The 16,298-nt window shown below is 40.6% G+C and overlaps 2 protein-coding genes across 4 annotated transcripts in view; both read right to left on the reverse strand.

The window, feature by feature from the left end:
* The window catches only part of map3k4 (mitogen-activated protein kinase kinase kinase 4), a 90,296-nt gene extending 79,873 nt beyond the window's left edge, over positions 1–10,423 (reverse strand). The window contains exon 1 of the mRNA XM_084142334.1: positions 10,229–10,423. Within this exon, the coding sequence (XP_083998460.1) occupies positions 10,229–10,260 (32 nt within the window). The 5' untranslated portion in view covers positions 10,261–10,423. The remainder of the gene's footprint in view (positions 1–10,228) is intronic.
* Positions 10,424–11,676: 1,253 nt separating this feature from the next.
* On the reverse strand, positions 11,677–14,979 carry LOC311100440 (putative nuclease HARBI1). 3 transcript variants are annotated; one of them, XM_084141359.1, is made up of 11 exons: positions 14,660–14,979; positions 14,396–14,572; positions 14,244–14,305; positions 14,075–14,161; positions 13,946–13,987; positions 13,704–13,877; positions 13,589–13,624; positions 12,936–13,490; positions 12,751–12,866; positions 12,543–12,654; positions 11,677–12,448 (listed from the first exon to the last, which is right to left on the reverse strand). In XM_084141359.1, exons 8-11 carry the CDS (start codon positions 13,405–13,407, stop codon positions 12,078–12,080), a joined length of 1,071 nt encoding a protein of 356 aa, XP_083997485.1. In that variant the 5' UTR covers positions 13,408–13,490; positions 13,589–13,624; positions 13,704–13,877; positions 13,946–13,987; positions 14,075–14,161; positions 14,244–14,305; positions 14,396–14,572; positions 14,660–14,979; the 3' UTR covers positions 11,677–12,077. The 3 variants fall into 2 exon arrangements, with proteins under 3 accessions (XP_083997485.1, XP_083997487.1, XP_083997486.1); XM_084141360.1 differs by having other exon boundaries at positions 13,704–13,987.
* Positions 14,980–16,298: the final 1,319 nt, after the last annotated feature.

Here is a 16,298-nt window from a genome sequence, read left to right on the forward strand (position 1 = left end):
TCTGGAGATTGGACTGGCCATGACAGGGTCTTGATCTGGTGGTCCTCCATCCACACCTTGATTGACCTGGCTGTGTGGCATGGCGCATTGTTGATAGATTAATTTGTATTTTAAGAATAATGACTAAAGGATTTCACCCCAAATACAGTATAAATGTGTGAACGGTGTTAGAGTTATAATGTAGTGGCAACCCACTAACAGAGGGGGGCGGGACTAAACATTCCAGGGTGAAGGGGACTGAGAAAACAGGTTAAAAAAAGCCTCCTAAAGGTGGGCGGAGCAAAGTGCCTTTGTGTGTCAAGGGGTATAAAGCTGTATGTAAGTTTTTTGGCGGCAGAGCTCTCCATGATTAAAAATACAGATCATTCTTGCTGGTTGTGGACCTTGAATCATTTATGATTAAAACCAGAGCCTTACAACCCCTGGTAATGATTCAAGCTTAGGTTGAATTAGAGATAGAAATTCTCATGACAATTGTCCTGCTGGAAAAACCAATCCTCAGAGTTGGGGAACAATGTCAGAGCAAAAGGAGGCAAGTTTTCTTCCAGGACAACCTTGTACGTGGCTTGATTCATGCGTCCTTCAAAGACAAATCTGCTCGATTCCAGCCTTGCTGAAGCAACCCCAAATCATCACCGATGCTCCACCAAATTTCACAGTGGGTGCGAGACACTGTGGCTTGTAGGCCTCTCCAGGTCTCATCAGAGATGACCTTACTCCAGTCCTCTACGGTACAATCTTTATGGTCTTTTGCAAACCTCAGCCTGGCTCTTCTTTGCTTCTCATTGATGAAGGGCTTTTTTCTAGCTTTGCACGACTTCAGCCCTGCCCCTAGGAGCCTGTTTCGAACCGTCCTCGCCGTGCACTTCACCCCAGCTGCCGTTTGCCATTCTTTTTGTAGGTCACTTGATGTCATCCTACGGTTGTTGAGTGACATTCGAATTAGTTGGTCATCCTGGTCAGTAGAGTCGTTTTCACCCTCTGCCGGTCTGTAGCTTTGTTGTCCGTAATGTCGGCTGCTTGACCTTGTTCTTATGAACCGCCATCTTTGAAATTTTAAGAATGGAAGCAACCTGACGCTCACTGTATCCCTCTGCCAGTAAAGCCAGAATTGAACCCTTCTTTTCCTCACTGAAAACTTTCCTTTTCAACTCTTTTGGCATGGTCAATAGTTATTCTTGGATTAATATTACTTTTGAGGTACTATTAGCACTGTTTTTGCCATCCAGCTGGTCCTATTGCAAGAGGATAGTGATGACCACAGCAGTGTTTTTTTATACTTTTCCTCATTAAATAAGTGATCACCTAATCAGTACCTAATTCAGTAGAATGAGGTGTGCCTGTGTTGGAATTCAACAGACACTGGAATGGAATGGCTGTCATACATGTAGAGATGCTGATTTAAGAAAAATGTGCAGTGGTCTCTTATTTTTTTCCACAGCATATACATATATACACATACATATATATCCTTTAAAAATATATATATTTCCCTTTATTACTTTCCAACCCCACCATCCCCTCCCCAATTGGAGTAAACTAGTGAACAACAATGCTTAGGCCTCTACTTCATGCTTATACATACTATATACATTTTATGGACAGTCACTAATTATATTTTGTTTGTTTTTACTCCTGAACTTCCTCCGATCATTTTCATGATGTCCATCTGGCATGCTTCTATATGCCATATCTTTCTAACTGTGCTCTTTCACAAAAGCTCACAATATATAACCTATATACTTATTATGGACACAGCATGTCTTACACTAGTTATCTTGTTGTTATTAGTCCCATCCTTCAGCTCCATTCAACACCTCCCATCTATCTCTTAACACCATCCATATTGGATTTCTATTTGCCATATATTTTTCAACTGTACTATGATGTTTTACAAAAGTTCTGAATCTTTCTATTCTCATTGTTTCTACAGTTTGTGAATAGAAAATAAACATCTTTGCTAAAAGTATTATTATATTATTGATTGACTATGACTTTTCAGATCACCCTGTAGTGCCATCTGCAGGGTCAGCTCCATGCAAATATTGCAATCCTTCAGCCATTCCTGGACCTGTGTCCAGAAACAAGCTACAAATGGACAGTACCAAAACAAATGATCTAATGATGCTGTCTCTTCGCAGCAAAATCTGCAGAGCTGGGAAGATTGTATCCCCCATACAAATAACATTCTATTGGTAGCAAGACTTTTATAAATTATAAGTTTTGAATCCAGCGTCGTTTTGTGTATCAGTTCATAAACACTATGCCATGGAATCGGTACGTCAAAAATCTCTTCCCAACTATTTTGCAATCTATATGGGACGGCTGTCAATCTTTTGGTCCTTAAATTAAACTGGTAAACTTCTTTATTTATCACAATTTTCTTTAACAAATTATGTTCTTTAATGCAAGGCCGACAGACAACTTCCTTACTTCTTCCTCCCACTTTCCTCTTCCATTTTTGAGGTAATGCTGCAATTATTTGGTTGTAATTTTGGGTAGAGCAGACATTTCCATATGTTTTTGTTAGCTGCATGTGCGACATAACTCCATTCCTACCGATAATATCATTTACGAATATTATACTTTTTTTTATTTTTTTTATCAATAAAATATTTTATTTTTTTATCAATTAGTATATTTGAGTTTAACCACAATATTTGTTGCAATATTTGTTCTGTCATTTCTGGAGGATTCAATTGAAATTGCAACCAACTTTCTATGGCTTGTTTTAGAAATAGTGATATTTGGGAGATGATTTCCTTTTCAAATACCTGAAAGTGAGGGGTTGTAATCTGAATGAAGGGAAAAAGTCCCTTCTTGAACATTGGGTGAGACAATCTTACTAGTTTGCTAGAGAACCAGTTCGGATTTAAGTATAATTTTTGTATGACTGAAGCTTTTAGTGATAGGTCTAATGCTTTAACATTTAATACTATTCATTATATAAATAGGCCCGTTTAATTTTGTCTGGCTTGCCATTCCAAATAAAATGGAAAAAAATTCTCATAATTAAAAAAAAAAACTGTTCACTAGGCGTAGGCAAGACCATAAGCAAATATGTAAACTGGGATAATAAAGAGTTAATCGGTGTGATTTTTCCACAAATTGACAGGTATTTACCGTTCCATGGTAGCAAGATCTTGTCTATTTTTGCTAACTTTCTATTAATTTTTTGGGGAGTGAGATCATTTATTTCATTTGGGATATGTATTCCGAGTATATCCACATCACCATTGGGAAGCAGACTTGCTCACAATGCCTATTTCCCCACCAGCCGAATGGGATAAAATGATTGCTAAAATTCTACTTTTTAACTGAGTGATTTCAGATAAGACCCATTACTATGCCAGAGCATTGGCTACATCTTTGTAAAGACTGAAGGGTGCAACTGAGCTTTTCTTTTTTTATTCTACGCAATGTCTCTATCCAATTACCATTCTTGTGTTGCATGCATCTGTAGCTCCTCAACATCATTATCTGTAACGCCAGCAGAATGACAGCAGGATCTGAAGCAGAAGGAAAATAATACAACAGAGAGAAAACAGAACAGGATAACCCTGACCCCACCCTGCTCAGGGAACAGTGTGAATGTGTGACTGACGCCACCCAGACAGACACATTGGATCCCCCCACACACACACACAAAAGTGCACAGCACAGCCCCACACCCGTGCATGGATGCATGCAGTGCACACACACAACACAAACACACCATGCTTTGATACGATGAAGAATGCGCTTGAACCCTGGGCAAAATAATTTTGCAGAAAGGAACAGTCATAATTTGTGTGCTGCTTGCTGTGCAATACTTATGACAACACTGAAACATAACACTGCATCCCCTGAGAGACCAGCTGTTAATCTAGAACAGTACAGCCTGGATTGGAATGCCCTGCCACTGCTTTAGATCCATGGGAGAACAAAGGGTCTAAACTGTGCATCCTCTGACTGTCACTTATAACACAGAAATGGCAGTACACTTACAACCCAAGTGCATACACAGCTAGGCCTAATCAACATCCTGCAACCACAGCCTTGGCTGACGATACGATAATTAAAATAAAACAATGAAAAGCTTGCCCTGCCCGCTAACACTAACCTGTGCTAGCTAGGTGCAATGTAAACAGAAAATCATGTAATGATGATGGCCTGAATAACCTTCCTTCCTGAATCACATGGTGTGGCATGACACGCACCAGTCTTTTTCAAGCCTGCACAGACAGGTGCTGCAGCTGTTTATGAGAGAGAGAGACAGATAGGGGTAAAGAGACAGTTCAGAATGTTCCATCTACAGGGTGAGTGTGTTGCATTAATGAGTTCTAGCCACGGGCTCCTCCTGCTCCGGGCCATGAGACATGAGACGACTATCCTCTCCTCTAAGCAGGACTATACCACATCCTGAAATCCCTGGAATGCATGTGAGAGAATGCCTGAATGTTACTGGCCCAGCCAGAGTACCAAATAGCAAGACAGCACTGACAAAAGATCTCTGTCCCTCTCACTGTAATGGTTGGCAGCAGCAATTAATAGTTAGTGAGTGCAGTGCATGCATTTTTAAAACATGCTTGCAAATTATCTTGTCTTACACGGTCAGGGACAGGGGTGACCTTAAGTCGAGCAGGCAGACAGTGTTGCACAATCATGTGCCTTGTTGTTTGTCTCTCTCCCTCTCTGTTCTGCACATGCCGGACAGAGAGGGGCTCTGTCCCAAATGGCACCCTATTCCCTATATAGTGCACTACTTTTCAGGGCCTAAAGGGAATAGGGTGACATTTGGGATGCAGCCAGGGACTCTAGGGGGGGGTTGGAGGAGAGGGCAGCTTTGTTGGAACTTGGAACTCTACTATTGACAATATGACATCATCACTATAATATTCAACCCCAAAGCAATCCCAGTTCCAGCCTTTGAGGTTTTCCCCGCTTTTCCTGGAAAAACATTGGTCAAAACCAGAGGGCCCTCCAGTAAGTGCCTTGCCTGCAGGGCATGTTTATGTCTGAGTCCCAAATTGCACCCTATTCCATATATAGTGCACTACTTTTGACGAGGGAGCTATGTGGGATGCATCCAATGAGTTAGGACAAAAATACAATGAGCCTGCAGTGCACAAACCGATTCCTGGAAGAGAGGAACTTCAAGCTCCCCAGTCCCCACCCATATGCTGCAGCTGCATAACCACGAGTAGGGTAAGTGTACCTATTAAGCCCACCAAAGTTCAGACATTTCTAACATATACTGCCCTCATTTTTGTAAGAAAATGGGATATAAAATGAAAGATTAATCTTGTGTTTTAATAAGACAAATATTTAATCTCTCGTGAAGTTTTATGACTTTACTTACAACGTGTTTTAATAAGACACAAATATTTGATAAAATGTCCGGACTGGGCTTAATGGTTACCGAGTGAACCGTTTAAGCCCATGGGTGTTCCAAATAAGCCCACCTCTAAAACAATCAATTTTAATTAATTTACAAATGTTCAGAACTTACAAAGTGACATTTCTTATGTAAAATTAGATTATATTAATCGACCCCTAAAGTCATTAAAATAAAATGATCATTGCTATACATCATGAAAGTAGCACTTATAACAGCGGGGTGTCCAATCGTATCCACATAGATCCATGTGGACTTGGGCTTTTGTTCTTGCAGACCAGTACACACCTGATTCAACTAATCATAGACTTCAATCAAGACATTAGCCGAATCAGGTGTGTTATTGCTTAGTTAGAACACAAACCTGCACCCAAACTGGCCCTCTGTGGATAAGAAGCCATGCAACAAAGACCATTACACACAAAACTTTCAATGAATTATCTGAAAGCTGATTCACATTTGCTGTACAGCTATTCTTGTTAATTTGTTCAACACGTCTTCCTAAAGCCAATCTGAAGAAAGTTTCAAATCTCCCTCTACGGTGTATTAAAAAGGTACTGGTGGTGGACCTAAAAACAGAATCACCTGGATGAATGAAAGACAACTATGACAATGCCCCCACCCAAAAGTGCATGAGTAGTCTCCCAATAGTCATCTTCTTGTGCCTCATTTGTTTGCATTTTTATCCACCACCTACAGGTTTTCTATATCTGATATCCCTCAACCCTGGTCTTATTCTACTCTCTGCATCAACGACTTACCTGTTGAGTCCAAATGTCTTGGAGAGAGCACTGAGGTTTCTAATTGTTTTGAATCTTGGTAAAGGCACCATGGCTAGATACACAATATGCATAACTGTAGTTTGTGTGTTTTAATCAACTTAAATCTGAACAAAAAACATTTATGCTCATGTTCATTGAATATTAGGGATATTAACACACTATCCCCGTGTGTTTCAATAAAAACTGGGCTTAATAGGAGCATACTGGGATTAATTGGAACAGCAATTTATGTTGAAAAAGACAGAATAGCAAAGTCTACTCAAAATATTTGGAAACCAATGGTTTGGGGTACACTACAGACTACAATATTATGCAAAGTTAGTATTGATCATATTGAACGATATTGCTTTACTGTCATTTACATTTGTATAGCAAGAGTGCTTTTTGTGCTACTGTACCCTTTTAAGCCTACCTGAGATCAATGTCAAATTTACCAAAATGGTATCTGTGTAACAAAGCAACGTTCATCTAACAGTAAAATATGAAGAAAAAAAACATTTTAAAAATGTAAGCAGTAAATGCCTGAAATCTATTCACCAAGTTATGTTGCTACTGTGAGACTGACAATTGGCAAGAAATAGTAATGAATGCTTATCAAATATGCTGTCATGTGCTTACATCAGCACATGAATCTCTTAATTTTGGATAAAGTATGATCACTTATTTGAGAAGGTACTAAAAATATCTGGAAAATGTGTTTATCTGAGGGTAGCCTCAATGGCAAAAAATGTTTTGCAGCTTTTAAATTGGGAACCTACACATAATTGTCAATAACTTAACAAAATATCTGATTGGCTTAGAATAAAAACAATTGTAGATATAACAACCAGATGAATTAGTTTAAACATTAAACAGCAGAAAATGTTTTTTTGTTTTTGTTTATTTGAATCCAAAGATGGAAGTGGGCTTAATGGGTACATGGGCTTAATAGGTATGCTTACCCTACATACCAAATGGTACCATATTCCCTACATTTGTGCACTACTTTTGACGCATCCTATAAGAATTTACATCAGCAGCAATTTACAATCTGAAACTAGCCTGAGTGCCAGTCTGTTTGTGCCATAATGCCAACTCCTTGGCACTAAAAGGGTGTTTTCACATATGGTCCTCTTTAAAAGAACTGATCAGAGTCCTCTTTAAATTGAGTTTTTTTAAAAAGCTAAAGAACTCAGTTCTCTTTGTATTCACACTGCCCTTACCTTTGAATGAGGACTCAACTCTTTTGACAGTTCACTTCACCCATTTTGTGGTCTGATTCATCTTTGCATTCACATTGCTATGTATGACTGTAAGTCGCTTTGGATAAAAGCGTCTGCTAAATGGCATATTATTATATTATTATTTAGAAAGGAACCAATATCTTTTTCCAACATTTAATCAATGCACTCTGGGATTTTAGAAAGTGCAGGACAAGCTATTTCATCAGAACGTGTTATCGGACAGCTAGATATGCCTACTTACATTTTGGAAGCTAATAGATTGCATTTAGTTAAAATATGAGACATAATAACTGTAATCAGAAGATACTATTTACATGTAAATATTATTGTAATAAAAACAGCAGATTTAAAAAAGAATGCTGTAATTGAAAACTGTACACCCAATGTAGGCTGCTAGAATAGATTTTGTACCCTACAGTATGTTGTGATTCTCACAATATGTTGTCTTCTCACACTATTCAAACCCCACAATTGAATAAACAGCTTATTAAGCTCTCTTATAGATCTCATATAGCAAACAAATGATCTGAACTAGAAACTCCACACATATTTTGTAACGTCTGTGCACCCTTGACAATCGCTAAACATCCAAAAACAGCACCCTTTTTTTTCTGCGAATCTGCACATTTTCTTCTTCTTTTAGTGACACCAATGTGAAGGTTTATGGCAGGGGTAACGGCGTTGCAATAGTCTAGTGTGGGAATAATGACAAGCAAACCTGGGGAGCTTTGTGTTCACATTGTCCTAAAAAAAAGGGAACCGGACCAGGGAATTAAAGCGAACAGAACTCAGACCACCTCTCGAGATGGTCTCAGTTCGGTCGCGTTGGGGCTCTTTCGAGGGGTCTGAATTATTTTGGAGTGTTCACACGGCACAAAAAAAATCTGCAAACCACACCGAGTTCACAAAAATTGGCTGAAAGGGACTAAGTGTGAAAACAACCTAATTATCATGCCATGTTCGGCTTGACAAGGAGCTCAATGGAGTTGAAAAGAGCACAAAGAGATGTGGGACCAGGCTAGTCTGACAGCAGCAGTACAGTGACTAGAAATTCAAGACAAGTGTGTTTGTGTTTGCAAAGGAGACATGGATTGAAAACACAGCCAACCAGTATGATCAAAGTGATGTCACAGACAATCAAGAACAACACTAAAGCACTGAACATGTTTTTGCACTCTGAACATCATTCTATCCATTTCAATTTAGTACCCCATGCAGTGTAGGCCAGGCACTCTTGCGTGCTTCAAGGGAGAGGGGAGAGAGACATAACATTGGATTCCAGAGAATCTGTCGCCAAGAGTCAGGGGCAAACAAGTGAGATGATGTCCTGTGGTGTCAAAGATGCATAGAAAAAAAACTTTCACAACATGCATTCCAGTGGCACTAAAAACTGCTGGAAGCAATCCATAATGAATGACATAATATATCACTAATAGTGCAATACCTGGCAATCTAAACTAGTACACATAATCACTGACAACTGTACCATTTTGGGGGGTTCTGTGACTGAGCATGTATTCCTTGTCAGAAAAACTGCTTTATATAAACATTTCATTTCGCATTTTCTAAAACCATTATAATTTAACTCAGAGGCCGTTTTCCATTAGAATCCAGAGCATACACACCGACTACACACACACAGTCCCTGGCTAACAAATGGCATCTGAAAAGCTTAAGGCAGGAAACACCTTAACAACATTCTATCTCCCGAACAAAGAGCAGGCATCATTGGATATCCTGTAATACCAGTCCCCTGTCAACTATCTCAAGCTGGGAACTAATATTTTTCCCTCTGATGATTTGCACTGTTTACATGATGAATGATCATCACACAGACAACAGCATGCACGAAATTCACGGTTGGGGAACTTAGTATATACTATAAATGTTCAATCAATCTAAGCAATCAGTGGGCTATTGTAGCTAGTAAGCTAACTATGTTCCACAAAAAGGTGATGCAACTTAATAACCGTTGCTAGAAAGAGATCGTGTTCACGTGCATAGCTGTGTGCTTTTCCTACTGTGCTGAGAACGGTTTTGATTTCTAGGAAAGCTAAATAAGACATTCCAAAATATGAATTGTTTCCCCATCTTCTCCGTTCAATAAGTCATCGCTAACAAAACAGCATAACAGCCCAGCCACTGAATTCTTACTTGAGCCGTGTGTTAATTTTTTGGGCTGTAAGTACAACAGTTTATCATAAAATTCAGGTCCCCAGCAAATGTAACTACTTATGACGTGCAGCCTAGCGTAGTACCGAACTGCCTAGCTAACGTTAACTGGTTAATGATAGCTAACTAGCTAGCTAACGTTGGCTAACAATTCAAGAAAATGAGTAAAACATTTCAATTCACGTTTCAAATAGTATGTTCTATTGAAGTGTTAAAATGTTACCACAATCCTGACGAAAACTGATAGCTACCAAACTTTGCAAGAAAGAAGAGTAATGTTAATTTGCAACTTTGACAAAACTGTGAATAAACTCAACGACGCTTTAAAGTAACGTTAGCCACATAGCTAACCTAGCAAGTTGCCTTTTGATGCTGCAAATCGAATACAAAATAAAAAATAGTTAGCTAACGTTACCTCTTTCAAAAGGCAAGCATTTCCTCCATCCCTCCAAGAATTCCACAACAAATAAAAACACTGTGCAAAGTGATAATTCAGAGAACAACGCTGCAAAAACGTTGCAACTGCACGCAGAACACTTTGTGACAGTAGCTTGCTTTTAGACGCACAAGCGCGCCAAATGACCCGCGTGGGTTGTCACATTCAGCTCACAATGTGGCAGCAGGCGAAGTCCCGGCTGTGTAGTTTCACGAAGTAGCACTGATTATTCGCCTACCTGCTAGGTTCGCTATTATCCGGAGGCTCCATAGCAGGTCGAGGAATGCTCGGTTCTAGTGGTGCATGGGACCACCCATGACCATGCAAGTGTAATAGTTGTTTGCACGTTTTCTTTTTGCAAGAGCTGGGCGAAAGGCGTCTTTCTGTTAAGATATTTTTCCGCCTGCAGAGTTGGGGCTCGCCCGGGTGTGCGCTGCCGCCATCTTTCCAGCAGTCAGAAGGAGTGCTACGGCAATTCGTGCAGTTCAGCAGTCAAGTCACAGATAGAACAATGAGACAGATATTTCACCGGATGTATAAATGTGAAGCATCCGGTTGGCGTTTCCACTTACTACTATATATGGTGATGAGAGGAAGCCCAGTTGCTGGCAGTGGGAAAAGATGGAGGGGCATGGATTTTGGCCGACATTCTGCTAATTTTCTCATCGATGAAACATTTGATCTCCATACAGTTTTCTGTTTCCAAAACTAGAATCTTTAACAAACAGAGTGGACTACATTTTGACTTTACCCTTGGCCAAAGTTTCAAAAATGTGCGTTGTTTAGGAGTGCAAGGGTGAATTGAGTTATTGCATACGAGCACTTCAAAGTAGGCGTTCCCTAACGGAAATAGGCAAATAAATGCTAGAACACGCCAATAGGATCTCAATTGCTCGTGATCTCCTTGCCTGTTCTGCCCACTATGATTAATTTGCTCCCATTGGAAACGACAGGCTCTGGGGCCTGTTGCACAAAACTAGGATAAGGGATTAAGCCAGGATATCTTGGTGATCCTGGCTCAATTGATCCGTAATCCGGTTGCACTAAAGATGGATAGGGGGCAGGAGGATATGTTATGGTATAAATTACCATGGAGATTTATTCTGTGGAGCTAGCCTGCTCCAGACCAGGCTAAATTCCAGGATCTATTTAATCTCATCCCTAATGTCAGTCAGCAGTCACCACAAATGGAAACCAATAGTTATTTCACTGCTCACTATACATTGTTATCACATATAACTAGACCCACTGTCATTATTTAAACGTTTGTGATCATTAATTTCAATGATTTTGGATAAAAAATGATTTTTAGATGATGTTGCTATCATTAGATAATTTACAGTTTCCCATAGACTATAAGGCTATATATAAAATGATAGAATATTAGGGCCACAGAGGGGAAAAAAACACAAGTCATAATATTGTAACCAGTTGTTTTAAAGGAGGACAGTTGTTAAAATGACAGATGTGGGGCATTTCGTGAAATTGTACTTCAGTATGGTTTCATAAACAAAGACATGCTGATGTGCCAGAATATTAAGTATCACATTGTCATAAGTATCAAAACTGTAAAAACAATATGTAGCTTTTCTGCAGAAAGAACCAGCCTCATAAATTTATGACTTTATCCTTTTTCTTCAGTGTGGCCCTAGTACTCTGTCATATAAACAAATACACATTCCATATGAATATAAAAACACAATGTGTAACATTATGTTCCTTTATTGAATAAGGACAAAACAAAGCAGGTAAACCATCAGCTCCTTTCGAAACTGAAGTCACAGTGACTCTACAAGATGGAAAGCACAGAATCCAAGCATATTATACAAAATGATACATACACATTCAAAGGTCTGTATATAACACACCCTGCATGTCTGCACACTAAAATAAATGCAGGACAAATCCATACACATCAACTGAACAGACAAATGAATGGATGCAGTAGCCTCCCTGCAGCCTTGTATTACACACAGTATACCGCACAAACATCATAAGAGGCCAAATTCGTAAAAAAACGAACCCAAAAAAACCCAAATTCCTCTGCCACCGCAGGACATATTTAACCAAAATTGAAAGCACACATACTAACTAAAATAATTCAACACATATTGGTCCCTCAGCAGCCGACCACTGTCGTCATCAGGGAAGATTGCCGGATTGTCCCAGTCCATGGCTGGTGGCACTCTGGGGGCCCTCTCCTTCCTCAGGCAGGCCACATTGTGGAGGACAGCACAAGCCACAGTAATATCACATGCCCTAACAGGGCTGACCCTTAATTTGTGAAGGCAGTGAAAGCGTGCCTTCAGGAGGCCAAAGGTCATTTCAACTCTGGCCCTGGTCCTGGCATGGGCATGGTTGTAGGCCTGCTGTGCTTCCTGGGGGTCTGTGAAAGGTGTCAGGAGAAAAGGCTGGCAGCCATACCCCCTGTCTCCCAGCAACACACCAGAGAATTCACCTGTCAACACAAAATCTCATCATTACTACCTCATAAACACAGTGATATTCTTGACACAGCCATGATGGTTATAAATAGGGGTTGTGTGGCTTACCTTGTGATAGGCACTGATAGATTTCAGAGGCCCGAAAGATTCTGGAGTCATGGACTGAGCCAGGCCATTTTGCCACAACATTGCTGATCACACAGTCAGCATTGCAGACCATCTGAAATCATAAGATGAGGAATATTACACCAATCAATGCACATCACTGGCAATGCAGAGTGTTCGTCAATGGACAATATCAAAAAGTTATGTTCACCTGAACATTAATGCTGTGAAAGGATTTCCTATTCACAAAATCGGCCTCATGGGCACCTGAGGGGGCTTTTATCCTTATGTGTGTGCAGTCCACTGCACCAATGACATTGGGGAAACCTGTCACACAAAGTAATGAGTATCCTACTATGTGTTAACAGTTGTCCTGTAATTTGTAGATCCTCTTACCTGCAATCCTATAGAACTCCTCTTTGATGTCACAGAGTCTTCTGTGGCCAGGGAAGGAGATGAAGACATCTGCTAATGCTTTGATAGCCAGACACACACTCCTTATTGTGCGGCAAATTGTGGCCTTGTTCAGCTGTTCTGCATCCCCCACTGAGTACAGGAAGGCTCCACTAGCAAAAAAGCGCAAGGCCACACAAACCATTTGCTCCACACTCAGTGCATGGCTCCGTGCAGTGCGGTGCTTAATCCTGGGACCCAGTAGTCTGCATAGATACCTGATGCCATCTGCAGAAAACCTGTATCTTTCATATAGATGGTCATCAGGGAAGGCCAGTGGGTCCAACCGGTCCCTGAAGACCCTTTCTCGCCTGAAGGCTCTCCTCAGCACAAGTGCTTCTTCATCCACCACATCTCGCACGAATGGGCATGCCATTGTCAGAGCAGAAAGGAACACACAATTTTGGGCCTTCATATAGGCTAGTGGCCACACCTGGTGCTGGGGGGGTGGGCAAAAGAGGGCGATGCCTTATAACGATGACTTGGTTGTACTGATTGCTGGGAAAATAAAAAAAACCTTAGAAAGATGCCACCGTCCTGTGTGCTCACAATAAGAGCTCATATGTCATGGCTCACTTGACTTTACGAGAATATACCTAATTTTTATTTTGAGCTGTGTCATCTTCTTGGAGCTGGGGGAGGAAAGAAAAATAATGATTAATACATTTGTGTTACAGTTAGCATACAGTGTACATTGAAGGCATATCTCACCTCCCTCTCAAGTTTTTTTATTTCAAGGTCCAGTTTCCTAATTGTCCTCTTTTTTATTTCGGACTCCAGTGCAAGATTTTCCATCTTTTTCTTCTTGTACTGAATGTCTATGTCTGCCAGTTCTATTTGGCGCCGGAGGTGGTTGCCATACAACTTTCTGATAGCTTGTGAGCTCTGTGAACACAATACAATTAGCGCAGCTGGAATTTGGCAGGATGTGGTGTCCTTTTATTAATACGCACTATGTTGCCAGGCTGGTTTTCCCACTGTATAGCATCTGGGTCCTGTAAAAGAAATTAGATTTTTTGATTTTGATGAGGACTCCTCACCATTGTAGAGTAAATAGTACTTTCACAGTCTTAACATGATACCTCATGCCTTCTGGAATCCAGAGAGATGGTCTCCTCCTCATCATCGTCTCCATCATGTGCTGTTGCTGCTGCACTGGGGCCTTCACCCTATCACATTTAATCGGATTCATATTGAAGCTAGTAGACAAGACATGCCAGGCCTACAGTATGCCTTTGATGGAGTACTCACTGGATCAGCATCGTCTGGTGCTTGTGCTGGTGGCTCTAACAGGAACACAGTGCTGCCAGACACTGCAAGGCAATAGGTAAACCAAAGTCAGACAGTCCAAATTGATTCAATATGAATGTGGTTGTATCCCATGTAGAGATGGAAGGACATACCTTGAATGAAGCGGGTGGCATCTTGGGAGGAACCTATGCTCGTCTCTTTCCCCCCAGGGATCCCCTCTAAGACGGGCCTGCCTTTATTTAGCTCCAAGGCCATGTCCTCTGCTGGGGTAAGGTCAGCCTTTGGTGACCCACCACCCGTGCCTTGTCTGTGGGTATTCTTTTTCACTGCTAAAACAGTACAGACAATGTGTGAGCAGGCACCTTCTGGGTACAATATATGCTTGTGCTTTGTTAAATATTAGTCAGGGACCATACCATTCTGCAGAATGTTCTTGTATTTGATTTTGACCTGCTGCCATGTCCGTTTTGGCCCGTTCATGTTTAATCTACACACACACACACACACACATTTAATGGAGTCACACTGCAAAAAATTACTTGGTATTTTTGTCTTGTTTTCAGTAAAAATATCAAAAAATTTATCATAGCTTTATACAGTGTGATGGAGTTACTTTACACAATTTCACTCATATCTGCAGTGCATTTCAATTAAAAATTTAACCGTTTCATAATTACAGTACAACTGCATTTTTGGAGATGTGAATTAAATATTTGAATTGTAATTGTGATGTTTCAGCGGAGCGGTGAGTGTGTAATTGTGCACTACTTACGCATTCAGGCGGTCTGCAATACTTTGCCACGCTTTTTCTCTTTGCTTTATCACTGTGGCGGTGTTGCCTTTCTTCTTAATTATATCTTTTACCTCCTCGTATGCCTCCATGAGGATTTGTGCTTCCGACGGGGAAAAGTACGCGGCTCTAGTTGCCATGGTAAATCAGTTAATCTGTGATCTGTGGCGGGGTCTATTTGAGTGAGCCGTGAGCGCGCACCTATCCAGGATTGGTTTCACCTGGCTTAATGAATCCGTGTCTGCTCATCCTGGCTTGGTCTTTGTGCAACCAATTAAGCCTGGACGCACATGTTTTGGCTTCATTGAGCTCAGCTGAGTCATTTATCCCGGATGTCTTAATTCTACTTTTGTGCAACAGGCCCCTGGTCTATCTTGGGTTAGTGATACAAAATATTTGGCAAAGATGCTTCTTCTTCGAGGTTTAATGGCAGACTACACCCTATTGGTGTATTGCCGCCACCTACTGTACAGTGAAGTGAAACAAAAATTCCAATGCGGAAAAGTTTAAAAAAAAAAAACACCGTTCAAATTGTATTTGTCACGTGCTTAGTAAACAACAGGTGTAGACTGAAATGCTTACTTATGGGCCCTTCCCAACAACACAAGCTTGTGCCTGTGAGGACAGAGCATTCATTGACAGGATTCCTTGTAGTCCCAAAAAACTTTCAGCTGCACTCACAACAATGTCTATTTTCTCAGGTTTTCTCTGTTTGCGCTGTGCAGTTCATAACCAATGCAATAATCTCTACAAAGTCCACCTTCTTAACATTAAACATCACAGGATCCCTCTGTTGACAATGAATATTCTCTGGTGTCTCTACTCCTACTACCATTATTTCTTCAACGTTACTCCTTTCTTCCACTCTTCTCACCGCCTCCGGATATGAGACAAGCTGGACAGCCCTTATTCTTGCCATAGAGGCTTCAAACGGATCTCGCAGGTAACTCCATCGATCCAAAACCCTCACGATCAAAAAATAATCAGAATTAGGCTTGGATTTACTAGATTGCACTACCACTTTACTTCTCTTATTTATTTTTGTATTCCCCACTGTAATTCAAACCTTTTCACTCGCATCTCCACTCGATGCACCATCTTCTTCAAATAGAACATCCTCTTCCGCCATCTTCCCATGTGACGATCTTGACTGTTGATGGGTGGTGGTTGGTTGCAGTATGATGTGGTTATAATGCACTATGACACTTGCCATACGCATGTTTCGTATTCTGTCCCCTTACAATGTCATTATAAATGCTCATGCA

Source organism: Coregonus lavaretus (assembly GCF_964263955.1).
Source record: "Coregonus lavaretus genome assembly, chromosome: 25".
Classification (NCBI taxonomy): domain Eukaryota; kingdom Metazoa; phylum Chordata; class Actinopteri; order Salmoniformes; family Salmonidae; genus Coregonus; species Coregonus lavaretus.